This window comes from Penicillium cinerascens, assembly GCF_028974065.1.
Source record: "Penicillium cinerascens strain IBT 15544 chromosome Unknown contig_5_segment0_segment0, whole genome shotgun sequence".
NCBI classification, from domain to species: Eukaryota; Fungi; Ascomycota; class Eurotiomycetes; order Eurotiales; family Aspergillaceae; genus Penicillium; species Penicillium cinerascens.
The window spans coordinates 3,668,823-3,694,601 of record NW_026695294.1 but is presented as its reverse complement, the minus strand read 5'-3'; the positions used below and the strand labels follow the sequence as shown (position 1 = coordinate 3,694,601).

General features: G+C 50.4%; 10 protein-coding genes across 10 annotated transcripts; 2 read left to right on the top strand and 8 right to left on the bottom strand.

Moving 5' to 3' along the window:
• Window positions 1–3,926: 3,926 nt before the first annotated feature.
• Window positions 3,927–5,097, bottom strand: N7498_005882 (uncharacterized protein; the record flags this gene model as incomplete). The annotated part of the gene is made up of 5 exons (XM_058452944.1): window positions 3,927–4,234; window positions 4,298–4,428; window positions 4,490–4,701; window positions 4,756–4,826; window positions 4,887–5,097. The coding sequence occupies 5 exons, from the start codon at window positions 5,095–5,097 to the stop codon at window positions 3,927–3,929; spliced, it is 933 nt and encodes a 310-aa protein (XP_058309482.1).
• Window positions 5,098–6,318: 1,221 nt separating this feature from the next.
• On the bottom strand, window positions 6,319–7,966 carry N7498_005881 (tRNA-dihydrouridine synthase family protein; the record flags this gene model as incomplete). The annotated part of the gene is made up of 2 exons (XM_058452943.1): window positions 6,319–7,767; window positions 7,829–7,966. 2 exons carry the CDS (start codon window positions 7,964–7,966, stop codon window positions 6,319–6,321), a joined length of 1,587 nt encoding a protein of 528 aa, XP_058309481.1.
• A 583-nt stretch (window positions 7,967–8,549) lies between these two features.
• N7498_005880 (uncharacterized protein) lies at window positions 8,550–10,107 on the top strand (the record flags this gene model as incomplete). Its single annotated transcript, XM_058452942.1, has 3 exons — window positions 8,550–8,574; window positions 8,623–9,434; window positions 9,484–10,107. The coding sequence occupies 3 exons, from the start codon at window positions 8,550–8,552 to the stop codon at window positions 10,105–10,107; spliced, it is 1,461 nt and encodes a 486-aa protein (XP_058309480.1).
• Window positions 10,108–10,515: 408 nt separating this feature from the next.
• N7498_005879 (40S ribosomal protein eS25) lies at window positions 10,516–11,303 on the top strand. The gene is made up of 4 exons (XM_058452941.1): window positions 10,516–10,550; window positions 10,608–10,662; window positions 10,835–11,044; window positions 11,101–11,303. Exons 1-4 carry the CDS (start codon window positions 10,548–10,550, stop codon window positions 11,121–11,123), a joined length of 291 nt encoding a protein of 96 aa, XP_058309479.1. The 5' UTR covers window positions 10,516–10,547; the 3' UTR covers window positions 11,124–11,303.
• Window positions 11,304–11,363: 60 nt separating this feature from the next.
• Window positions 11,364–12,221, bottom strand: N7498_005878 (putative heme/steroid binding domain protein; the record flags this gene model as incomplete). The annotated part of the gene is made up of 1 exon (XM_058452940.1): window positions 11,364–12,221. The coding sequence occupies one exon, from the start codon at window positions 12,219–12,221 to the stop codon at window positions 11,364–11,366; it is 858 nt and encodes a 285-aa protein (XP_058309478.1).
• A 270-nt stretch (window positions 12,222–12,491) lies between these two features.
• N7498_005877 (GTR/RAG family Ras-related GTP-binding protein) lies at window positions 12,492–13,842 on the bottom strand (the record flags this gene model as incomplete). Its single annotated transcript, XM_058452939.1, has 4 exons — window positions 12,492–12,636; window positions 12,685–13,368; window positions 13,417–13,518; window positions 13,574–13,842. The coding sequence occupies 4 exons, from the start codon at window positions 13,840–13,842 to the stop codon at window positions 12,492–12,494; spliced, it is 1,200 nt and encodes a 399-aa protein (XP_058309477.1).
• A 903-nt stretch (window positions 13,843–14,745) lies between these two features.
• Window positions 14,746–16,629, bottom strand: N7498_005876 (uncharacterized protein; the record flags this gene model as incomplete). The annotated part of the gene is made up of 5 exons (XM_058452938.1): window positions 14,746–15,475; window positions 15,524–15,973; window positions 16,025–16,321; window positions 16,379–16,467; window positions 16,522–16,629. The coding sequence occupies 5 exons, from the start codon at window positions 16,627–16,629 to the stop codon at window positions 14,746–14,748; spliced, it is 1,674 nt and encodes a 557-aa protein (XP_058309476.1).
• Window positions 16,630–18,436: 1,807 nt separating this feature from the next.
• On the bottom strand, window positions 18,437–20,426 carry N7498_005875 (putative acid phosphatase; the record flags this gene model as incomplete). Its single annotated transcript, XM_058452937.1, has 7 exons — window positions 20,244–20,426; window positions 20,183–20,195; window positions 20,090–20,124; window positions 20,012–20,027; window positions 19,790–19,955; window positions 19,403–19,737; window positions 18,437–19,350 (listed from the first exon to the last, which is right to left on the bottom strand). Exons 1-7 carry the CDS (start codon window positions 20,331–20,333, stop codon window positions 18,437–18,439), a joined length of 1,569 nt encoding a protein of 522 aa, XP_058309475.1. The 5' UTR covers window positions 20,334–20,426.
• Window positions 20,427–20,755: 329 nt separating this feature from the next.
• On the bottom strand, window positions 20,756–21,354 carry N7498_005874 (uncharacterized protein; the record flags this gene model as incomplete). The annotated part of the gene is made up of 3 exons (XM_058452936.1): window positions 20,756–20,937; window positions 20,999–21,089; window positions 21,166–21,354. 3 exons carry the CDS (start codon window positions 21,352–21,354, stop codon window positions 20,756–20,758), a joined length of 462 nt encoding a protein of 153 aa, XP_058309474.1.
• Window positions 21,355–21,917: 563 nt separating this feature from the next.
• N7498_005873 (ribonuclease Z) lies at window positions 21,918–25,085 on the bottom strand (the record flags this gene model as incomplete). Its single annotated transcript, XM_058452935.1, has 1 exon — window positions 21,918–25,085. One exon carries the CDS (start codon window positions 25,083–25,085, stop codon window positions 21,918–21,920), a length of 3,168 nt encoding a protein of 1,055 aa, XP_058309473.1.
• Between the last annotated feature and the right edge of the window lie 694 nt (window positions 25,086–25,779).

Sequence of the window (25,779 nt, the reverse complement as noted above, 5' to 3'; positions counted from 1 at the left end):
GGCCATGTAAGCGAGTGGGCCACCCAACTAGTTTTTCGCGTCCACACGCGCCCTTCTATTTTCTACCAACCACCATGCCTCCAAAACGCGCTCAATCAGACCGAAATTCTATGGAGCAAGAGGGCCGTCTTCTATTAGCTATACAAGCTATAAAAAATAAAGAAATCAGCACTATCCGTCAAGCTGCAGAGCATTTCAATGTCCCTCGTGTTACCCTTCAACGCCGTCTTACCGGGCATACATATCGCGCTGAAACGCGCGCCAATAGCCATAAATTAACCCAAACTGAAGAGGAATCGCTTAAAAAATGGATACTATCAATGGATACGCGTGGAGCAGCCCCTAGGCCCTCTATGGTGCGAGAAATGGCGAATCTTTTGCTTGCAAAGCGTGGTTCAACCCTAATCCAGTCAGTCGGCGAAAAATGGGTCTATAACTATACCCACCGTCATTCAGAGCTAAAATCTCGCTTTTCCCGTCGATACGACTATCAACGAGCAAAACAAGAGGATCCAAAGGTTATTCAAGGGTGGTTTGATACCGTACAAGCTACGGTTCAGCAATACGGTATCCTACCGGAGGATATCTACAACTTTGACGAGACTGGCTTCGCGATGGGCCTCACAGCGACCGCAAAGGTCATTACTCGAGCGGAATACTACGGTCGGCGATCAGTTTTACAGCCAGGAAATCGCGAGTGGGTGACTACAATCGAGTCAATTAGCGCTTCTGGGTGGGCGCTTCCGCCTACAATTATCTTCAAGGCCAAACTATACAATCTAGCTTAGGCCGATGGCTTTCCACATAACTGGCGCTTCGAAGTTAGTCAAAATGGATAGACGACAGACGAGATTGGCCTTCGATGGCTTCAACAGCTATTTATACCGTCAACGAATAGCCATACGCAAGGCCGATATCGTTTATTAGTCCTTGATGGCCACGGGAGTCATTTAACTCCACAATTCGACCAAATCTGCGCAGAAAATGAGATAATTCCTCTCTATATACCAGCGCATAGCTCACATCTCTTACAACCGCTTGATATTGGTTGTTTTGCGGTTTTAAAACTGTCGGGATTGGTAGTATAGACGATAAGAGAGATAAATAAATGCCTAAGGGTCCCTATGCGGCAGGGCAGTCCTTAGAACAAATATTTGTAGAGAGAAATACTACCTCCCGTAGAGGTCGGCTACTACTGCGGCGTAGTAGCTTACCCCAGGAAGATGGATGAAGATAAAGATAAAGGGTCTCTTTAGTCTGCCTTTATGAGAGAAAGGTAGTAAGAGAATAATTGAGATGAAAGCTCTTGTTTATTCAGTCTGGTTTTTCGGCCATATTTATAGACAGAAATATTCAGTTCATCTAGAATGAGTGTGCTGATTGCCCAAGGTCATAGACGTCATGAAGTGAGGGGTAGGCCTAATAACCTCTGGTTATGTAGGCTGACGTAGATAGAAAGCATAGTGAAGGCTGAAATGTGAGATAATTGGAAGATCAGATAAAGGCGGTGAGAGATGGCAGAACGGGAACATCAACTGGAACTTTCCATGTTGAATTGGAAACTCTGGAAATCTGCATGTATGAATGCATACACCTAAAATCCTGACACCTATTCTATATACGGTGAAAAAGGGCATAAGTCCCCTACATACCCAGTTAGGTAGAATAATTAATATAAAGGCGTTTTGGTTGAAAAAAATAGATATAAACAGGAAGTAGGTGGTTGGGTGGCCGGGTGGCTTGTGTGGCCGGGTGGCTTGTGAATTACGTGAACATTTGCTATGTATGCATTTGTAAATTTTTGGCAAGTGCGAATAATAGCCATAAGACGAATTGGGCAATTAAATTAGCCTAAAGGTGCTGTGGTCTAGTGGTATGACGAATCGTTGTGGTAACACATTCGAATCCGATTTAGCCCCGGTTCGATTCCGGGCAGCGCCAATTCTTTTTTTCTATTATTGTTTTTTTTGGCACTCCCGAGGTCACTTAGACCTACAGTTTATTCCAAGCCATTGGGAAGCATATGGGTGGTAAATATAGCCTGGCCTGAGGCAAAATTGGACCTGCAAGTCTTGAGTGGAATCGGGAACGTTTTCCTAAGGAGTTGTTCGAAACCTTTAGGGAATCTCCCATCTAATAGATCGATTAACAAAACAAAAGGTTGGCATCATTCTCGTGTGTAGGCCGGTTTTTTAGGGGTTATTCCATGTCGAATTTCTAGAAAGTATCTTTAAGGCGAACAGTCCCTCTTCCTAGTTACTGCCAGCCGAAAACCAGAAAGTATTAATAACGGACTGATCAAATGACTAAAAGCTTCAGTCGAATATATCAATCATATCAAACCTATCGAAGAAGATAATATCTATGATAACAGCGATGAAGAGGTCCGTCCGGCCAAATCAAAGGGGAGGGGGTAGAAATATAGAATAAGGCGTCTTTTTCTTGGCAATACTACTGAGAGCTCGTTGGTCTTTGACTTCAAATTACATTTCTCATCGGAATAACCCGGCTTAGAGGAATAGATCTTTGCTAGCTCATCAATGTTTCAACAATGCTTGGTTCACACCCGCCCCTGGTTGGTTGGGCACTTGTTGCATTCAAATCATGCTTAATCCAAATACTTGCTGGTGGTTGTAGGGATGTGTATCTATTTATGGTAAGGTATACTCGGTGTATTTCCACCTGATGGTTATGGCAGCAGAGCCGTAGCACATCACCTTGCCTCTAGCCATTGCATCTTTCATTTGTTCTATGAGCTACCACAGTGGGACCGAATCCACTTTGCCATACGTGAAAAGGATTTGCACGATGGTCCTCTCTATAATGCACCCAAAGTTGTGCAGACCAGCCTCAATGTTATTCCGCTCACGACGATTACACTAGAACTCGAAATTCCCGAATATCATTGAGGGAAAGTTGAAACATTCACTTTACCACTATGCATTGCAGTTCCGATTGGTGCTAGCCAAGCTGCGTTGAAACAATTAGGCCCACTAAAGTCCAAGTTGCAAGAGTTATATAAATCATTGTTCGGTTTGTTTCGTGAGTTTTTGGAGAATGGGTTTGACAGTCATCAAACTGTCGGTGAATGGACTCCTTTCCTTGCATTCTGGGCTGGGTATTTTTGTCCTTGGTTCAGCATATGAACGACAGTCCAGTGCAATGCAGTTATCCGGTCGTGGTTGAGAGATCTACAGGATGTTGGCGTGGACTTGAGGGGGTTTTGTGAAACAGAGGCAAGAATATTCAAAGACTTCGGCGGAGTAATGCTACTCGACCTGTTCGGGGCCAATTATATAGGCTCTATACAGTTGATTGGATTTTAATATGGCATATCGCCGGAGGACTGGGGTGTGTGGATATCTGAACCTACCGATGAGTTTGTCAGGGATTTTTGAGCGATGATTGAGCGGTGGATGCAAATACCAGGTGGATGGACGGATAAGGTACATTTGTTTTTGTAGTTTCACAAACTTGACTTTGTTGGGAGAATATTACGTCGAGGGGAACTTCTTAATTCGGCTCGAACTTGGCCAAATAGACCTGGGTTTCATATTTAATAACACGGGATGACGCTCCAACGCTCTCCGATAAGCCCTGTTGAGAGAACCGCTTATATATAGTAGTCTAAGCATGTTATAATGCTACCCCTCCGACTACACCCGAGTGCGTGAGAGAGTGACTAAATAAAACGAAGTATCAAGTGGACGCATTCTGAATCATCCAAACTAATGCCAGAGACATCAGAACTTTATCTCCTTTCCATCATGAAAACAAAGAGCAATAACATGTTTTCCCTCTCAAACTCAGAACTCCAGCTCTGACAAAAAGAAAAAGTCGTAGATGCACCGTTAGATATAAGCTGATTGAATGCGGCCTCAATCGTTGTATCAGGTTCTTTCTTGGTGATGATCATTGTGAGCTAACTAGAAGAACGCAGTGGCATCAACATCGTTTTGTCCAAGGTTTCCCAGGTTCCAATTGGTCTCCACAGTTTTCAACAGACTATAGTGATTATATTCGGTGTTGTCCGTGGTACCCACCTTCGCGCTTGAGACAGCGCCACCCAAAAGCACGGAATAAATTTGGTTCGTGCCAGTCGTCGTGCCTTCATCAAAGGTAAGGATGATCAAAGTGCTATCAGTGTTGAAGTTTGTGTTTGAGAGCAATGGGGTCAAAAAGTTACGAGACCAAGTTCCAGCAGTGGCGAGCGAGCTATCGTGGCCGTCGTTGGCTGTAAGTGCACTTAGGATTAGTCTAAGTTCAAAAAAGTCACGAAAAGGAGAGAAACGCATACTCATGTTGGGGGTGATGAACATCCATTGGGGCAGTTCATTATTGTCCAGGTCTTCATAGAACATGGTGAAGTTCTTCGATTTCGCAAGACGGTCCGTATCCGACGTAACCGAGTTGTAGCTCATTAGTGGGCTTGGAAATAATTTGTCAGTGACTTTTTGCTCTAGGGCGATTGTGGTATTGGGAGATTTACTTGTGCTTTCGCACGTAGTCATTTGCACCAGTCTCCTGGTTGACCCAGTTTGCCTCGAAGCCAGAAAAAGGCATATCCTCCTGATACAAACTCCAGCTGATGCCAGCGTTGTCCAGGAGATCGACGATTGTCTTCGTGCTCGCAGAGATATAGTGCGTATTGTCGTTAGCGACCCCAAATGTATCGCCACCAACAGCGGCCACATAGTTAGGCTGCATGGCCATGTGAGCAAGGAGAAACAGTTCACAAATCATTGGTCATCCTACCTGAGAGGGATGAGTGATGGCAAAATAATTTGAGAGTGTAATGCCTCGAGAGGCGAGGTAGGCGAGGTTTGCTGAGACCCAATTTATTAACATGCGCTTTTATTGAGGATCCCACGACATTAGGTACTCACGGTCCGCGATAGCCGCACTGTAATCCTGGTTTTCCAGCCAGATCTGAACAAAGCGGTTGAAAGTTGATCCAGGGACATTCGAAGTAGGGGACAGAGTCAGAGCGGTGGCAGCTGCCTTAGCTACGGCAGCAGTGCCAGTAGCAGTGTATTGCGACTGGGCGTAAGCGCCCGATGCCAGCGCAAAAAGCGCACTAGTTCTTGAGAAGATCATGATCGGTGGCAGTGGTGAAGAATGGGATGAGGCAAGCTACGGCCCAGTTTGGGGCTACAGTACCCTGCACCTATATATACCCATCCATATCGATGGCATTATGATTGTCCTCTTCTTCACTGGGGGTGTACCTATTCAACTAAAAGAAGACGCAAGCGAGGTGGTATCGTTGCAATATCATTTTGTCGTGTTATATCCTGGCAATCGGCCACGTGTAGCGGGAGTCTGTAACACTTGCTATAACCCGCTAGATAAATGCATAACTCCACTTTGAAAAATAAAGTGTTTTCCTGACGCGGAAGTTTTCTATACACCAGCAAACATACAGAATCCGCGATTATTACATAATGGCTAATAATGTTTCGCAAGAATGTACCGCCATTTTATGAATGTAAATACTTAGAATGAGAATTGGAGTCAAGCCATTGTCTGGTAGAATACGATGTCAGGCAAAGAGAGGGGGCGGTTTGCGGCGCATACACGGGGTTTCCCGGAGTATGGCGGGGGTGCGATATCTGCAACTTGGCTGCAGCCCGGGAGTTTATAGGTGCTTGATGTTGCATGGAAACTAGTCCCTGCATAATCACGAATGGCATCACGGCTAGTGGGCACGTGTGCCAAGAACTTGTGTTTCTGACTTTCTTCACATAATAAAGCTAGTGATGCGCCACGGAAACTTGAGCTTGTCGGCAATCTGCAGGGTGGGAATGAGTTATGACCTTATAGAACAGGTCAGCAAACCTTTAAACGGGTAACAACCACGTGGAAGGTGCTTGGCAGATGATAAAGACAAGGAGCGAGTATAGAATGGACTGGCGGATATTCTGATTGAGATTTAACGCCATCTATTTTCTAAGGCCGGCTCTCTTCTCTCAAGCCCTTCAGCATCTGGGCTAATTATCTTTGCTGTTGCCAGTGAACGATTCCTCGTCCAGAGACCTTTATATTCGGAGCAGGCCCATAGCGAATTTTCACCATGCCTGTATGTAAGTAACAGTTATTCGTCTCTATTATCCCAGATCTCTAGATCTATAAGGATCGGCATGTGAAGGGTTCCAAGTTTACATATTGAACGTTATTTGATTCATTAGGGCGCTATGCAAATACATACAATGTTCTATGTCATAAAGTTCTATACAAGGCTCTAGGGATAATCCCCGTATGTCCAACGCCAACAACCAGCCTCTAAGGATAAAGAGATGCATGTACAAGGATACCCATTTACCCACTCACAAGATGGTCGGGCGTGAGAGTGCAAGAAGTATCCGTACCGTCGGCAGGAGTGGCCGTCCCCGAAGTCGGGGTGTCGGTATCTGCGACTGGTTTCTTCTCTGTCTTCACATCCTTGGGGACGCTCGTCTTGCCCTTGGCAGTAAGCGCTCCCGATTCCATTGCTTCCTCAGGCAAGGGCCGAATGTGGGGTTGGCAGACCCACCAGGGCCGGCCGTACTCGGCAATGGTGGCCTTGGACCCTGTCAAGGTCTCGTCGGGTTTTTTCTCAAATTTCTCAGGAGTCTCTTCATAATCCTTCAGTCCTGCCTTGACAGCTCGCTCGACGAGGGTCAACACGTGTTCAAAAGCGGCCATGTCGCCGGGCCGCGACTGGGCCAGCGCATCTCGAACGTTTGTATGGGTAGCAACCATCGGCCGGAGCACCTGAAACAAGTGTCCCTGCATGACGCCCAGACTGGGAGAATGGGGCTTTTTGATCTTTTCCCGCTTCTGCTTCTTCTTGGGCGGGCCATCGTCGGGCTCGTCAGACTCTGCAATCTCCTCCGCCTCTTCCACCGAGTCGGATGGGAGGAAGAGGGGCTTCCTTTCTGGTGCAGGCTGCTCGAGGACATATTTATAGATGATGTCGAGATACCGTCGGAGGATCGCATCAATTCGGTAACCGCCTGTCCCATCCCGTCCTCGCCAGTAATCGCGCCCCTCACTCCCGACCGGGGGTGGTTTGCTGAAGATCGTTGGGTCTGACAGGTTGCCCTCTGCGCTCATCACACCGTCCGCACCGGTTACCCGGAGGCACTGCTCAAGATCCTCATAGTTCAGGATGTTGCCATTGGCAAAGATCACGGTCTCCGGCGGGAGGTTATCTCGCAGGTAGCGAATGTAGCTCCAATCTGCCAACCCGGTTTCATGGCCCTTCTGTTCTCGTCTGCGCCCATGCACTGCAATGATGTTTGCTCCGGCGGAAAGAATCATTTTCGCATATTCCAAGGTCTTCTCCTTAGACTCTTGGATACGGAATTTGGCAGTAATCGGCACAGAAAGTTCAGTGTGAAGTCGGTTGATAAGTTTGTAAATCAAGTCCCAGTCTTCTTGGAGAAAAGCTCCGTAGTGGCCCTTTCTCGCAATGCCTTGCGGACAACCGAGGTTCAAGTCAACAGCATCGCAATACGGGGCCACATGGCGCGCCGCTTCCAGGAACTCAGTTGGGTCATTTGCGCAGAACTGCACGAAGAGTGGCCGGTCGAATTTCGGGTTTCCGTCAAGGAAGAGTTCGTCCTTTCTGGTCGTGTCACCGACGGCCTCGCGGGTCGGTTGGAAGTGTTGCGTGCGCATGCGCGGCATCTCGCCGAATAGTCGTGCATGATACATCGGGGAGTATGCAAGAAGGGATTTTTGTTCGTCGGGGGGCATGAAGGATCGAGTGAGCATGCGCCACGCCTGGGGTAGAAGCCTGTTAGTATACTAATATTGCACTCAACATTGAACTGGTGCAACTCACAAACTCCGAGCGATCGACCATAGGGGCCACAATGTACTTCGGACTTCCTATGCTCTCGTAGAATTGCCGTCCCTTCAACTTCGCAGATGTCGGCGCGGAGTTCTCGCCGCCGTTCTGCGGCGCGTCATCGGACACCATTCTGGGGAAGGAACGAGGGGTAATCGGGAGAAAACGCCGCAAAGGCGGGACTAATCGCTGAACAAAACCTATTTTGGCTTCTGAAGCAAAAATGCACACTTGTCCGGGGAAAAGACGGCGGGGAAACTCGAGAAACATTTTCGATTCGCGCCTTATCTCGGAACGGAGTAACAATAATCCCTCTATCTTATCGACAGGGGACGAAGTGACGGACAGCAGTATAGTCGAGGTGGGATGGGCTAGATATAAAATGTACTGGGGAGGCGGATGTTATGGAGTAGTATTCAACATATTCCATTCATCATCGAAAGAGAACAGGGTCAATGTCACGGACAAAATCGACATGGAGAGCGTGGATTGTGATTACGTAACGGGCCATGGATCCGGGACGTTGGAGAAACGAAGTAGAGATCGTGTGAAAACAACACTCTGAGATGATAGAAATCTCATACCACCAGGTCCACAAGCAGTGGAAAATGAAATCAAACTGAAGACAAGATTGTCTCTCCGCAATACCGCTACAAGTCTTCCATCCCCAACATCGCCGTCTCGACACGCGCCTCTGTTGACAAAAGGATCAACAATGGATTCCTCGACAGGGCCCCAACGTCAGTATCTCCGTTGCCTTTCCTGAACAAACGCTGATGTTGTACCAGGTCCAATGGAACTACGTCTATCTGACGATGGTCTCTATGCTGCACACATGCGTGGGAAAGACCTGGCGGTTTTTTGGAAGCTCGCAGCAGAACGAAAAGAGATAGACCTCGAAAGGCTCAAGACCAATGGGCTCAAGACCATAAAATTTGCACCTACTCAGAGATACGATCCAGATGGGCCCTTCGCTGAGAAGGAACGGCGTCTTCTTACGCACCAAGGTGTATCTGTCGCAGTCTGGAAGTTCCACCCATTGGAGCAGCTCGCCGAGATTCAAAACATCGAGCCAGAGTCATTATACGTGGACTTTGGTGGTAGTGAGAATGAGATTATTGTATTCCACAACTGGAATACAAAGATGACCATCTATTCTTTGAGCTCAGAGCGAAGCATGGTGATCAAATCACCCAAGATGGCCCATCCCCTTGGGTATGGGTATCGCCCGAAGACCAGACAATTCGCCATACTCTTGAAGCCAGAGACGTCTGACATACTTACCATTCACGAGTTTCAATCATACGGCCTGATTAATCGAACGGTCCTTCCAACCATTGATGCGCAAGGCTTGAAATGGAGCCCTGACGGAAAATGGATTGCCGTCTGGGATATTGCCATTGCTGGCACCAAGGTACTGATTTTCACAGCAGATGGCCAGCTTTTCAGGACCTATACCAATACGTCAGGCCCTGAAGATGAAAATGATACTGGTGTGAGACAGATTGAATGGAGTCCGGCTCTTGGCCACAGCGCGACTTCGGAGATACTTGCAGTAAGCAAGGTCAACGGCAACATTGATCTGCTGCGCACTCGAACCGTGAGTATATCACAACGCGGTAGGTAGTGAATTTAACTAATGACAATAGTTCTCATCGTCTACAACTCTATCACACGTCTTTCAAATCGAATCGACCGCTCCCAGAATCTGGCGGGAAAAATACATGAATGCACTGGGCGATGCGGAATACGTCGAGACTTCGAGCTCGTCTGCATTCAGCATGAGTGCCGATTCATCGTCGGGCACACCGCGTAGCGCGTCAACCATGACGTTCAACGCCGATGGAACTCTGTTAGCGACGGTCGACTCCGCCAAATCGAACGTGGTTTGGATATGGTCTCTGGATGGCACACCCGGGCTGACATCTGCTCTTGTCCACGAACAACCGGTCCGACAGCTCGCATGGCACCCCTCGACATCACAGCTACTTATCAACGCCATCACGAACAATCTTCCTTCCGTACGATACTGGTCTCCGCATAGTCCACCCGTCATCGCTAGGGTTCCTACAAAAAAGTGTGACAGTGGGAGGTATGAGGTAAAGTGGCTGACAGTGCCTGACCAGAGGTATCTTGATGAACCCTCGGGTGACTATATCCATGACTCGCCATTTTGGTTTGGGTCTAATGAGGAATGGGTGGTGGGGTATCTATCTGAGGAGGGCGACGCTGCCTATTTCAGGGTGATCAACTCGATTGTCAACAGTCAATAGTCGAAAAAAGAGAGTGCTAGATGGTGGCATAGTTACGAGAGATGTAATCATGGCACAACCAAGATATCCAAATGTTACGAGTATGTACACAATGACTTAAGACAGCCAAAATGAAGATTAGCAGACTGCCTTTCAATGACCATCTGTGGAACTTGACTTCATTGGATTAAATGAGATACTTCTGTTGTTCATTCGCATTGTTTCTATAACTAATCAGTTAATAACTAGTTAACTATGTACCTTAGCTGATTGTCTTCATTGCCGTATATTTGAGGCACCATAGATCAGATCACATGATGAGACTAGCCGAGGACACACACACGTGACTAGCACACTGAGGGCTTAGGGCTCGGCCGGCTTAGTCAGGCCCCACGGCTCAATTTCGCACTTGAGGCCGGCTCGTCGTTCTCTTCTTTCGAACATCCACCCCATCACACAAAATGGTGAGTGACCACACTACGTCTTCCTCGATGCAAGCGACTAATATGGATACATGACAGGCGCCCTCAGCAACCGGTGGCAAGAAGCAAAAGAAGAAGTGGTCCAAGGGCAAGGGTACGCTATTACCATCATCACCATCACCCACCGTGCGACCGTGAACCAACGACTTCCAACTTTCGAACTTTCGCCGGAATCCCCCTTAGAAAGAAAAGCGAAACGGAATCGTTGGAGCGATCGGGCGAACACTATCCCAAAAATCGAGTACTAACTAGTCTTTTCTGTATAGTCAAGGACAAGGCCCAGCACGCCGTCGTCCTCGACAAGACCACTGCCGAGAAGCTCAACAAGGATGTTCAGTCCTACCGTCTGATCACCGTCGCCACCCTCGTCGACCGTCTCAAGATCAACGGCAGCCTTGCCCGCCAGGCCCTCGCCGACCTCGAGGCCAACGGTCAGATCAAGAAGGTTGTTGGCCACAGCAGCCTGAACATCTACAGTGCGTACAGTCCATCACCGCAGAGCGACCGCAGCAAATGCTAATGCAGAGTACAGCCCGTGCCGTCACCGCCGAGTAAACGTTCCGATACTGATTTCTCGCGGTTCTTTTTTTCCTTGTTACGATGATATCATTTCACATGGGAAGCTCGGCTGGGCGTGATGAAGTTGACGCCTGATTCTCGGATGTGTGGAACATTCGTGCCCCTGGACTTGTTTCAGACAGAACGAATCAAATAAAAAAGTTACAAAACTTCATATTCTTCCTCGTAGAATGTACCTCATGGGGTATCCGCTATGCTAGATGCTGCCCTAAACTCCTATTCTTGCTGTGCCATCTCACTACGCTTTGGCCTTTGCTTCTGCGCTCCCTCGCAAAGCACACTCTTACCCTTGTCTGGATCAACAACCCCATCGTCCTCTACCACCCCGACCTGGAAATACTTCTTATGATTCCGGAAGAATTGCTGCCACCTCAGAACGGTCTTCCCAATCTGCTCCCTAGCAAGAGTCAACTCGCGCTCTCGGCGAAGCTCCCTATCCGCCGGCGTAACACGCTCATCCTCCACGTCCTCCACCGGGAGGAACATCTCCTCGACGCCACCTAGGTCCGGGGTCAGGTCGTCGTTGAAACAACCCGTGACGAAGGCGCGTGTGGCATCTCGCCCCGCAAAGAAATTGTAGCTTCCGCCAGGTCCGTAGATCGGTCGGTTCGCGGAGACGTCGAAGATGGAGCCATTGACGGCGAGGTAGATTGGGAGGGAGGGGTCAGTGCCGTTGTAGAGGGTGAGTTGAGCTGGGGTGAGGTGTAGTGGGCCACTCTGTATTTCATTGCTGTTAGTAGCTTGATTCCGAGACACTTTGCGTGATGATGATGGTGGTGGTGGTGTGGTGGTGTGGTCAAGATCTTCGGGTGGGATTACCAGGTACTGCTTCACGACGGGCCACCGTGTAAACCACGGCCGGTAGCCCCATAGTACCGATTCGGTGTTGGTCATGTAATATGAGAGACCGCAAGAGGCGATTACAAGAGTGACCAGCACCCGGATCATGTCGAGGACGCTGATACCATGGTCATTATTGTCGGTGCGGCGCTGTGGTTCGCGCCGTGGAGAAGTGTCAGTGCCTTGTTGGGACCTCGAGGCCGCGGTAGGCTGTCGCTGGCGGAGTTCTGACATTCTCGGACAGGGTTGTCTGGTGCGTTGAGAAGAAAGGTATTAATAAATGGCCATTGGGAAGGTTTTTGAAATGGGTAGGTCAGGAATAAGGTCAGATGTCCGGGGTACTTCCGGCGGGTTCTACAGCATTCGTGCACGACAAATAGGAATAGGCTAATTTATGATACTCGGAGTAATCCTTTCACTATTTGAACAAAAGTATTTGTGCTACTTCGAAATTCGTGAGTTTTGGTCATGGCCGACAAAAAGGGCCCGGGGTTCAAAAAGAATTTAACCACTCGCGTGGTCCTCCTGCTCCCAGCTGCGCGAGAACACATCGTTCAGCGCGTCTTGGAAGGTACGGCAGTTCATGTCAATTAGACCTCGCTTTTCCTTTGCCTCGGGGTTCCGAATGACGGATACGAGACAGAGGTATCTGTGAATCGTCAGCGATAGTCAAGGGTAAGGAAGGGGGTGGGCATACTTGTTCATCTCCATGAGATGAATCATGGTCTCATCGTGCAGCACTACGTGGCTCTCCGCCTCCTGGATTTGTTCGCCCTTTGATCTACGGGAGGGGTGGTCCCAGGAGTACAGCTCAGAAATGTCGACGATTACGTCGATGTAGTCGGAACACATCTCGTAGCAGGCCATGTCGACAGGACGGGTGTCGGAGGCGATGTAGATCTTGCTCAGGACATCGAACAAGTAGGTCTTCTCGAAGCCGCAATTGTTACCAAGGGTATTGATCAAGTTTTCGAGGGTGGAGAGGTTGGGGATGAGCTTCTGAATGACCTTGCTGAAGGCTTCGAAGACGGAGTAGTCGTAGATGGAGGTGAGGTAGTAGTGGACCGGTGCGTTTTCGTATCCAGCGTCGCTGAGCTCATCTGAGATACGCTGCACGATGTCCTGGAAGGTGTCGGTGCGATACTCCTCGGAGAGTCCGTCCACCTTGTGGATGAAGACTTCGATGTTGATGCCTGGGTAGTATTGCTGTACCGTTAGAATAGTGCGATTTAAACGCGCGACCGAGTCCAAGTAGTCATCTTGGGCGTCGATTACCCACACCAGCGCGCCAAGGCTACCGAAAATGTCTTCAAGATCAAAGGAAGGCTCCAGGTACTCGAGCTGTCCGGGGAAATCCCAGACTTGAAAGTCCATGAAGGAGCTGGGCCTTGGTCAGTAGAGGATCCGACGGGGAGTTGAGAAGCCCTACTGAATAGAATCCTTTTGGATGCGAGTGGTAGATTCAAGGAACAGGGTTTCATTCGGAGGCATCTTGTGGAATACAACGCTGGCAATGGACGACTTGCCGCTCCTATAACCAAGTTATTATTTTCATCAGACGTATGATGATATGAGATGAAATCTACCGGCGAAGTCCCATCAAAAGGAGACGTGGTTTAGCATCGCGGCTTTTGGGGTCCAGGCTCCTGGGCTGAGCCGAGGCAGCGGTACTTGTCGTAACCTGTAATGCATCGGAAAGTCTTAGCTGTGCTTCGGTTTTCCAAGTCCAAAATTCAGGGATGTCAGGGAGCAGACGCCAGTCGGACAGGCTGCGCCTCGGGTGCTCCCTCGGGTGCTCCCTCGGTACCGGTGCCTGAACGGTAGACCGGCACCTGCGGAGCGAAGGGAAAGGCATGGTTTGCAGGGATGAGGCATAGGGTCAGAGGCAATAGGAAGGTCTGGAATACCACGGGGAGGCGGTCGACAGCGTTACATGTCAATGAAAGCGCCGGCGAGGTCTCATCACTTAGGGAACTAAGTTCTGATGCTGACAGGTAATATCCTCCGAGAGGAGTCCTGTCACAGAGACCCCATGCCATCATAGCCAAGTGCAGAGATGGCCGGCAAGCTCCATTCGGGAATGCAGCCACTATCGCCCATATCTCCCAATAGAAACCTTGGTCTGCATGGAAGGACCCCTATGGGGTTCTATTTTCGCCGAACGCCCCAAGGCACTGGAACCAAAGCGCCTGTCTCACCCTCGGCACAGCTGGAAGTAGTACCCAGTCGCAATCCATATGAATACCCCGACCGCAGGGAGCATGCCATGGAGGGAATTGAACGCGGGGGAGGGCGCGGGGGACCGAAGCCTTCTTACCTCCATTTCAATTGACGCGCCTTGCAAACAGACGAAGATTCCTCGAGACTGGTTAGAATGGCATACAATTCTAATTGAGTCCAACTGGACTTACAGGCGAAACAAAATGAAGCCCAGCAATGGAACCGGATGGGATCAAATGCGAACATCCGCGGCCCCAGGCCAATTGGACAGCGATCGGATAGCGGCAGTTAAGCCTGAGGCATTCTCGAGGGCAACGAAATCAAGCTCAAGTATAATGCTTATCACCGTGACACAAATCCCCGGTCAGACGTAAAGGGATGAAGAGAGAGAGAGAGAGAGAGAGGAGGATGCGAAGGTGAAGGAGGAAAGGCGGAGTCGCGGGCGATCCCCCGTTATCGCTTATCGCTCTCCAGCTCGCTTCAAGCTTGACTTGAACAAACTCAAAACACTTTTTATTCATGAAATAAAGGGAACATTCTACCGATGACTATGCTTATGGCCCTTGTGCTCGTGGCTCGCGTACTCGCTGATTCGGTGTTTGCCCCTCTGTTCTTCCTCCTCGATCTCAAAAGCGGGCCAATCCTCCCAACCGTCTTCCCATAGGCTCGCCAGCTTCTTAGTCTTGACCTCGCGACTCAGTTTCTTGTTTTTCATCACCTTCTCCCACTGTTTCATGTCCTTGTCATCCAGCAGACATTCGTCTAGAAGGGCCGTGATCTGTTCCTTGTCGATCCCCTCGCCGATGAACACCAGTTCCTGACGCCGATCTCCCCAGGGGCCCTGAAAGTCATTTTGAATTGATTCGACAACATCCTTGTCCTCGGGCCACGCATCGTCGGGGACTTCCGCAAACCAGGGACCCCCACAGCCCACCGTTAACATGCCGCCCGCTTGGCTCCACTCGCCAAACTGGAAGGGCCGAGTGGGCAGCCAGAAGAAGCCTTTGGAGCGGAGAACGGGGCCGAATGCGGGGTGCTCTCGCTTGTTTTTTAGGATGTCATTTGGATCCGGTTGATCAAAGTCTTCCACCGAGTCGGTATCGGTGTCCATCTCGTCTACGGATTCATCGTCATTCTCTTCTTCACCTTCCTCTTCATCGTCAAGTTCGTTGTTTTGAAGGAGGATGAACTTGTCATGGAGGAGTGAGAAGAGACGACGAGGGTGGAAGGGCCGTCGGGCAGAATACACAAAGTTGTTGATCCCGTACCTTGCGGCTGGTTAGCAATGTGCTCTGTATGACCGTGAGGGAACTTACTCTAGAGTCTCCGGCTTGGGGGCCATGCGCTCTCCATTGCCGGTCGTCTGTACAGTCATTTCATGCAAGCTGCGCAGCCAGCCTGCGCCAGATGCAGCCCGCACGAAGTCAAATCTGCCGGTCGCAATAATCTCCCGCACGTCTACCTGGGAGTAGCTAGACGTGAGAACCTTTGCATTTGGGTTCAACAACTTTAGCAGCTGCATGATTTTGTCCCGTCTTGCTTGATCGATGGTCTCGATCTTGTTGACGATCAGAACATCGGCAAACTCAATCTGATCCACCATCAGGTCGGAAATTGTTCGCTCATCTTCGGGTACAATCTCCTCTTTGCCATATCGATCGGATAGGAACTCGACAGTGTCGAAATTCGAAAGCAGGTTGAAGGCATCGATGACTGTCACCGTGGTGTCAAGACGGGCCATCGTGTGCAGTCCACCCAATTCAACACTGATACCGTGTTAGACTGACGGCGGAATGACAAGACAGCGCATCACTTACATCTCATGCAGGATCTTCTTTGCATCCTCGTCATTGTTGCCACTGATTTGGTCCTCAGCCTCCAGCATGGCCGAGCTGAACTCCGCAGTGAATGTCTCGGCCACTTGCATCGGCTCACTGATTCCCGTGCTTTCGATGATGACATATTGGATCTCGTTCTGCTTCGTCAGACGTGCTAACTCGGATAGCAGATCACCACGCAGGGTGCAGCAGATGCAGCCATTCTGCAACTGGATGAGCTTCTCATGGGTCTGAGAGACTTTGTGGTTCTTGATGAGGGCGGCATCGATGTTCAACCTATATCAGAACACCATCAGTAGAATTCACGGGGAAATTATTGAAGCGTCGACTTACACACTCATATCATTTACAATGACCGCAATTCGCATCCCATGGTCGGGTGACTTGAGGATGTGTTTCAAGAGGGTTGTCTTACCACTTCCCTACAAAGAGCAATTAGCACTTGACCTGATGCTCAATGACATGACGACTCATACCAAGAAACCAGAGAGCAGGGTGACTGGCAGTTGACGGCCCTTGGGCTTGTCCTGCTCAGGCACCTGAACCTGGTACGCCACATTCTCACGACCCGAATCAATAACCATTGTGAAATATTTTCTAGCTGTGGTGTATAACAAAATCAGAGAAAGAAAATAGGACTTGCGCCCCCAAGCACCTTGCGGGCAACTTCTTTTATCTCTCCCAGTTCATCGTCTCCAAGTTCCTCACTGTTGGCGGCCTCTAGAAGCCTTTACTGTGCGATACGTATGCTCATACATGTCCTCCAAGGTTGATAGAGACACTGTGGGGCCAGGAACAGCCCAATGATGAGTGATTTGCCCCGTGGTGCTGATAATTGGGGGATTCTATTTGGTTGACGGCGTCGGTCCCCAAGGTACCTGTCGACGGTCCTGACCTTCACGGTCCCCATTTGACCATCCCGGGTCTGTAATTCGGTATTTAGAAGATCTTATTGGCTAAGCTGTTTTCATCATACTACGTCTCCGTGGTTGAATCGTCATGATTTTGTGTTACCGTCGCCTTTGCATGGACATGATGTTGAATTGCGATACGTGATTGAAAACAGCGAGGTCGCCCAAGATCTGACAGGCCAATTTAATCATGCGTATGTAAATAAAATCAGTTTTCACACATCTATTGTTTAATTTCCTTTCATTAGAACTCCTTAGCGATGTCTTCTTTGACATCATGACTCCTGAGATATGCCCCAGGATTTATCAACTCAAAGGAACGCCTGGTTCACTTTTGTTTTAATGGAAAGCAATCAAACCCCCTACAGCATAACGAACCAGCTCTTTGCTATCTCTTTCAAACAAAGAACAATAGCACTGAACCATGGGGGACTTGGGGAACATAAAACCAGTCCTTCTGCTACCTTCACTCCCATCGTATCTTCCAAGGCTACTAAGGACATCTAATTCACTTATCAAACTCGCAGAAAAGACAGAAAGTCAAATTCAGTCATGACCTGGGACACAACTTACGATATTAGCTTCCAGGAGCCCCATTCCATTCTTGAAAATACTGAAGATGAACTGACGATTCGTCGCAGGACACGAACCCTAGCCGACGAACTCATAGCATGCGGCGAGCACAATTCCCTAGAGGAAGACGAAAGGATAGCAATTTGCAGAAATCTCCTTCATCCAATTCGAAAGATCGCAAAGATCGGGAAGAGGTCAGCTCTCAAATCAACATCGTAAATCCGGGATGTTAACGAGAATAGACCGCCCGAGAAAGTGTCCGCGAAGTCGACCGAGAACTTGCTCGACAACGTCAAAGAGAACTGACATGTTGATGAAGATTTGGTGGTTTTACTTCAAGGCATCGTGAAGTGTTATTTTCACCGATCGAGGTCAGGGTTGGGCCGAAGACCAGCCAAATCGCCTGCGAGTCAAAATGCATAAAAGAGAGTCCATGGAAACTCTGTTAGATAGAATAGATGAACAATAACCACCATTCAAACTGAATATCAAAGCAAGCCTTCTCAAGGAACTCCCGTACTCTCCAATGATACCATGGCTATCGGCCCGTTGATATCGGTAGCTTCATCTCTTTCCCCTTCCCACCTTGGACCCCAGCGTCAACATAACCTATAAACTGCTCTCCGACTGGGTACAACCAGCCAGCACGGGTGGGCTGTGGGAAAACGATGGTCTGGGGGTATTTCTAGTACTCGTTGCGGGGACTATCTTTTACATTGCTGCCGCGTTTTATGTTGAAGGTCACGGTGCAGGGGATGATGGCCATGAAGAAAAAAGAGGAGGCGAAGGCAAAGACGAAGTAAAAACGGTCTTGATATTCTACTTGGAAGCTTACATTTACAACCCCATTATATCCAACCCACATGCACATGAGAAGAAAGAAGAAAAACTAGTAATAGGTATAGAACTAGAATCCGGCCATGGAGAATTCCCGCTTGTTAGGCCCGTGCGGACCCTCGCCCAGGTTCTCTGTGCACTCGACGCTCCAGCTCTTGGGCGTGAACTTGTCAACGATCGACTTGAACGCGTCGAGCGTGCAGAAAGTCGGATCGCCAGGGAGGTGGTTCTTGGCCTTGGTCGCACAGCCGGGAATGGTCACTGGGCGGTCGTTATAGCGGATGCGGACGTAATGCTTGCGCATAGATTCGCGGGACTCCTCGGGGAAGGATTCGAGCGGCGCCCGTGCGGTCGCGGAGGGCACCGGATGCTTGGGTGCGGCCTTACCGCCAAGGATGGATGACAGGAATCCAGACTTCTTAACCACGGGCGGATTTGAAAACTCCTCCAGCATGGAGCCAGCATCTGCAGCAGTGCTGGGAATCTGCGAGAAGAGCTCAATGGCAACGGAAGAGGTGAACGGTGGCCATGACTCGTCCTGGAAACCACCAACACTGGAAAGAATGGCGGCGAGAGTGGTGTCGTGGCATCCGCTCATGGCAAACTTGATCGCCTTACCAGCTTCGGCGTCACCGGAGCCGGATGCAGAGCTCTCGCTGCGCCAGCCACCCTCCACAGCAGTGCTGACCATGCGGTCGACCACGTCGCCCATAAGGGCACCGATACCCAGCTTGCGGTACTCGGTGCTTTCGTTGTACCCGGCAAACCACTCCTCGACCGCGATACGATCCATAATGGCGCGTCCCTTCTTGTCATAGAATTCAGATGGGAGCCTGGTGGCAGGACCATGGGCGTCGGTTGCATTGACGGTATCCATGATACCCGACAGACGGGGATGAGCATCCACAGCGACCTTGGGCGAAGACTCGGGCATGTACTTGGACCATATCTTGTTCAGGTACGCCATCTGCTCTGAGTCGTTCCCTGCCGCATATGTCAGCTATACTCAGTAGGACGAGGTTCATTTCACACTTACATCGCGCGGCAGCCCGATCGGCAAACAGACGGGCCAGCTGTCGAAAGCGTCGACAATTGCCCTCATTCGGAAACAATGTCTCCTCCGACACAGAGCGGGCCACAATCACCGGGGGCGGGAAGTCTAGAGTGCGCGCACTGGCCGGGTACATGCCCCAGAAAGATTGCTGCAGCGACTCGAGCGCACGGGGAATAGGTGTCGCACGCAGGTACATATCCTCGGCATCGGTCTTGATCTTGGGCATGAAGCTGAGCTGGTCGACATAAAGGTGACGCAGGCGGGTACCCAGCGCATAGGTGGTTTCGCGTCCCTTGTCCGTAAGTTCACCATGCTGGCTTGAAGTTTGTCAGCCTGAGCTTTGCCTCTGAACACCCCACTTTCACTAACCACATAGCCTCAATCTCACCACCCGGTCCTGCCGCAACGATCGACTCGTCGTTGTTTCCAAACGCCTCCATTTTCCGGCGCCATTGAAATCCATCCCATGAAGACATGTCCTGCTTGGAAGTGGCAGCTTGCACCATACCTCTCGCAACACCGCAGTAAGGCCAGTCTATTTGGCGGGTCAGTTCACGATCGATCGACAGGCACGAAGAGGAAATATAGTACATGGACTCAAGCCAGTCTGTACAACACGTTAGCACTTCCCACACCTTAATCAAAGGAAAAATGAAAAGAAAGACGTACATTTTGAAAGCGCGAAGAAACAGGCGTCCGCTCGCCTACGTCCCAATTAGAACTCTTTTCGGAGAATTGATATGCGCATGCATCCGAGCTCACCATGACGAAGGAACTGGCTGGGTTAGCGCTACAACAATGAATAGGCTCTAGGCAAACTCACCACTTGTACCAATTGCAGCTTGAGGCTCTTGGGATAAAGGTGAGCCAGCTCCTCGCGGGAGTAGGGCTCTCGGGGCTTGAGAGTCGTCATGGTCGGCGATGAGTCGAAGTGAGGTCGGAGCTTCGGCGATGATGACCTCTCGTGGGGCGGTGAGGGGGCCGGAGTCAATCCCGTGTGGGGGTTATACATACTGACGGCATGGGGCTATTGCGATCGACTCCCAGTCTACTGATTTCACCTCATTTTATGAATTATTATAAATTACTTTAAGGATTGAAGTGGTTTCTCGAGTGCTGGAGGTACTGACTGCAATTGATATATTTACGGGTTGTGGTGCACTTGCAATGCCGAGGCATCTCGAAGCTCCGAGTAATACTAGTGTCCCGACAAATGCCCGTCTCATTCTCACACATAATTATCCTTGAGACGGGCTGCGACAGGTTGAAATAAGGACAAGAACACAGAGAGATATTCCCCAAACCCTACCACATTACATAGTGTAGGCAACAAAGTTACTGACACAGGTCCGCCGTCAGGGTGACTGGCTGGGGGCACCCATAGACCTTCTTATGAGCTGGGGTGCTGTAGCAGGCGGCATCATTGGCCGCACAGTCAAAGGCCTCACAGCCGGCTCCGGGACTGAGCGAATTGGCATCCGCCGCGAAGGGGTTGCCCCATTCCGTGCTCAGCTCATCTGGAAGAGGGATGCGGTTAAGAAAAGATTCCTAGCTGACAGATAGATTAGGTGCACTTACAGTACGCGTAGTCCGGCTTAGGCTTAGTAGAGAACGAATAGCCAAAGAAGAGAGGGGTATCCAGCGTCTTTGTCTTGGCGATCTTGACGGTCTGCACATTCCATCTCCAGTCAGTTTCCCTTACTATATAGAGTACTGCGCAGACCGAATAGGGCGGAGTAACGTACCGAGCCAGATGGTCTAAATTTCTCGGAGAAAGTTTCCCCCTTGGAAAGGGTGGTGAGAGGGCCGGGGGCGCTGCCATCATAAGGGAACGACTGTATATACACAGTGGTGTCACAGTGGTTATGCACGACGGCATTTTGGGCCGAGGCCAAGCCGAGGAGGGCACCAAATGCGATCAGGGAGGTCTTCATGGTTGGTATTTCGCTTTTTGTTTTGTAATAGAAGCTCAAATTATCTGTTTTCTTCTCTTGTCGGGAAGGAATTGGCGGTCTTTATATAGGTCTGCTCGTATTACAGGTAGCATCGATGATGTACCGATGGAGTACATCCGGCAGGCCTTTGACCTAAGACATGGCGTTCTATGTCTTGGCTTGTCAGGCCACCGGCCAAGGGTCTGTCCCACGGCCAATAACACGGGTGGCAGGTGAGACATGCGCATCACCGCCACTGCATGTACTCCGCATCACAGACATCGGGCAGCGTTACATCCCTTCTTGCCCCCGCCAATTTCCAATACTGGAGCTTTTGTTGATGATTCCCTATGTGGAGAACCTGCAGAATCAAGGAATTTATCGGGTTAGGATCAAAACATTCAGCCGGTTTCTCCACTCCCGACTCGGGTCGCAGTACAGTGAAACTACTTTGAAAGAGCTTTAAGCTCGAGCACTTGAGTAAACTAGGTAAGATATGGCAGTAAAACTATCAATGTACACAATGTAGATGTGGTTCTATATACAGTAAATCCCAGAGTATCTTACTCCTCATAATCACTGGTCTCCCATCCGCTCTCACTCTCACTGGCACTAAATACAGACTTGTGAGGTTCATCAGGCTCAGAAACGACCGTAGCAGCAACGGCCACGGCAGCAGCAGCTTGCACCTTGGCAAACTTCTTGTTCTTCTTTGACTTGCGAGCCTCTTCTTCTTCCTGAAGCTTCTTCTTCGCCGCTTCCGCCTGCTGCTCGGCGTGGCGCTCCATGAGATCAACCAGCTTCTCGATCGCAGGCGCATAGGCCTGTGCGTATGCTAGATCGCCCACCTTGATACGCATGTAGTCCATCGCAGTCGCGACGGGGGAGGTCTTGCCGGGAATATGGATATCACTGCGTGGCAGACCTGGTCGACCGGGAGAAGGGAAGCGAATGTCATCTAGGAGGAGAGCACCGGAGGCTGGTTCAGAGGCTGGTTCTCCGGCGTCGTCCAAGGGGATGTCGGCATCACCAGCCTCTCTCGCTGCGGCTGCCTTGGCTTGCCGCGTCGAGGTAATTTCATCATGTTGGATTGTCCCGGCGCGCTGATCGACATGGGCGATCTTCTGGTACCGTTGACTGAAATGGGTAAGGAGAACGGCGCGAGCTCCCATCCGGCGGCCTACTTCCAATGCTTCTGCGGAGGTGGAATGACGCTTGGCAAGGGCTGAGCCTACCATGTCGTCTTGGAAGGTGGCTTCGTGAATGAGCACGGTTGAGCCGCGGCCGATGGAAGCAAACTTGTCCGAGGGGCGGCAGTCGCCCGAGTAAGAAACCTTAAACCCATCTGGGAAAACGATGGACAGGGCAAGAGCGCCCTTGCAGTGTCTCACACGAGTGGTGAGAATATCTTCCAGGCCAGTGGCATCCTTTAGAGGGACGGTGAGAGGAGATGAGCGGTCATTGAAGTCGAGGACAGTTCGGCTGGGCGTGTCTCGGCCGTAAGGGGCAGCACCACTGCGGGGGTGTCGGTAGGTAAATGTAGTTTTAATGGAGGGACCATTGGGCGCAGGGTGTGCAGTGAGAGGAACAATCTTATCGAAGCCAAAGTCTTCGACGGCAGCATACTCTTCCAGCCAGGCGATCATCATTTCCTCAGAGACAACAAACAAGCGCTTCTCCCGGAGAATGGCCTTCATGTCTGTCTCAGGCTCAGATGATGGTTTATAATCTGCTCCATAGTTCTCGTGGTACCAGGCTTTGATGAGAGAGGCAGTACCAAGGTGGTGATCAGCGTGCAGATGGCTGATCCAAATCATACGCAGGTTCCGCAACACTTCACGTAGCTTTTCTGTTTCGAAAACTCGCTGAAGCTGGCCAAGGGTGTTCTCACCGCAGTCCAGCAGATAGTAACCATATCCAGGTGCGTGGAGCAATGTAGCAGAGACGTTGCGGTACTTGGACGGGGCAGATGAGCCTGTGCCAAGAGCAATAATTTCAGCTTCAGCCCCAGGCAGTTCCCGACGAACTTCTGTTAATTGCTTCTGGAATTCGGGCTTGCGGATACGCGTGCGAATAACCTCCATCCGCTGCTCAACAGAGCGCGGAATCTTTTGCAAGGTCTTTGCTGTGTTCAAGGGCTGCAAGGCCTCATCCTTGTTGATCTTGAAGTTCGGTTCCATGTCAACAACATACCCTGGAGTGAGGGGTTCAAACGGAAGATAGTCCAGTGAAATATTCTTCGTTCTCGAACCATTGTCAGAGAGCCCGATTTGAGGCAAAGTTACATTGTCATGAACGGGAATCGAATAGCTGTCGCCCTTGAGACGAGCCAAGCGGATGGCAGACTCTGCGGCACTGGTAAGTGCCAGATAGTTCGGGCAGTAGTCTGTGCTGGAAACAGTGTGTTTGCATTGAGGCATGCTCGCGACAAACTCACGGAGCTTGGGATGGTCGCCCACACCAGAGCCCAGAATCCAGACGAAGGCCTTGAGCTCGGTCATCACGGCAGGCGACTTCCATTCTGGCCGGTTGAGCAGGTCTTCAACATAATCAGGCGAAGGCACGTCCATTATGGCAAAGCCCTTGCCAAGTCGCGTGGGGCCTAACACCATATCGGGGGTGATTGTCTGGCCGTCTTGTGACTGAACACTCTCTCCGCGAGTCAAGGCGGCGTATGATGGTCCCTTAGGAACCTTCAGTGCCTGAGCCTTGGCTGGGTCAAATTTTCCTCGAACGTCCTGGTTGCGGATGATATAGGAGACTGCTTCCTTCGAAGGAGTAGTGGGCGGCAGCTTGTCCACCATCGCACCGGGCCACGGCTGCCGGACTAGCACCTTAATGTCAGGCAGTGGTCCCTTGTCGCCCGGCGCAGGGCCCTTATAGGGCTCAATGTCTTTGGTCTCCGGGTTGCGCACAAACATAGCTGCGGGCATCCTGACCTGGGCCAATGGGGTCTCGACTAAAGCATCCATCTTCCATGAAGAGTTGAACATATCTGACACGACAGACTGTCTCATCAACTGATCTTTAGCCCGCTGGTCGAGATCGAGCTCATCTTGATCCATAGTCTCTTGGAACTCGCCCAAGCTCCGCTTCCGAGGACTCTGTGCCCGCGGCTGGCAGGGCTGCTTGGGGCTGCATGATGATTCGGGCCTGACAGGCAGCGCCCAGACTTTGATATTCGAGTCAGACCATGTAGGCTCCTCGAAAGGATCTTCTTTATCTGCCGGAATCTGCTTCGCAATGGTTTGCGAATCGTACTCGCGCATATAGACCGGCATGCCCTTCCGGAAGACAAACCGCCGGGCAGTAGCCATAGTGTGCGCGAGGTTCGTAGCTCCATGAACCGTCACATCAACTCTATCCTGGCCTGTCCCAACATGATGCTGCCCAGTCTCTGGTTCTTTCTGCGACTTGCCCTGACCACGCAAGGCCTCTCTCCGCTCTGCCCTTTTGCGGTTTTCCTCCTCAACGGCTGCTGCAGAGCTTGCTGTTGCATCTGCTAGTGTCAAAATCACACCGATCAGACCACCCAAGTTGGCCCATTCCGTCCGGCCCGTGATGAAGATATCCGACAGGTAGGTCAGCTTGACACCGCGTTCCGTACACGCTCGCTGTGTTCCCTCCGAAATCTGACCGAAAAAGTATCGCTTGTCGGGGAAGTTGAGGACGACGACCGTGCCGGGAGTGTCTGCGGTTGGGGTCGTGACGACCTGGTAGAAGAACTTCATGGGTGTGGCACCAGTTCTGTGAACTGGAGGAGAGCTGTCGACGGGTCGCTGAAGGGCCGCGGGGTCGCAGATAACGTATTTTTCGCCTCCAGTGGTTGCAGAGGATGGGAGAAGGTTCTCCTTCGGAAGAACGTATGCGTTGCGCTTGAGTTGCGGTTTTCGAGCTCGGGGGCGTACAGGCTGCGAGGTTGGCCGTGTCTTGTAATTAGGAGTCGGTGATCGAGTGGCGGCAACGCGCTTCAGGCCTGAGTTCGGCGGCCTCGGGATCTGTCGATTCGAAGTGCTGTGATACCCTGCGTGGAGGAGAATTGACGAGCTTGAGGCCCGAGGGTGAACGCGCCAGGTGACGGCGCCAAAGACCGCGGTAAACAAGGTACCGCTGGATCTCAGAGAAGCCAACTTGGCGGCAGGGATGAAAAATGAATGGACAATCTATAGAAGATCGTAGGTGAAGTGGTTGAAGAGGAAAATATAACTCGTTGAAGAGGAAAATATAACTCGTGGATTGGAGCCGCAAACTGCGGGAACTTTTTTTTGGGAGATTTTGCGTCACGTCCCGCTTTCTGGTCAAAAGTCTTAAGTCAACGCAATCATATAGAATAGTGAAATTTAATTCCAACAGATTTATCTCTAAAACTATGCTGTAGATTACAAGGAATGATTAGACTTCAGGTAGTAATAGATTCAATTTTGA

Bases quoted from the DNA above. Each gene is read 5' to 3' on its own strand.
- N7498_005879 (XM_058452941.1), top strand. The intron at 10,663-10,834 runs GTACGCTATTAC...TTTTCTGTATAG, and splicing joins GAAGTGGTCCAAGGGCAAGG to TCAAGGACAAGGCCCAGCAC. The intron at 11,045-11,100 runs GTGCGTACAGTC...TGCAGAGTACAG, and splicing joins CAGCAGCCTGAACATCTACA to CCCGTGCCGTCACCGCCGAG.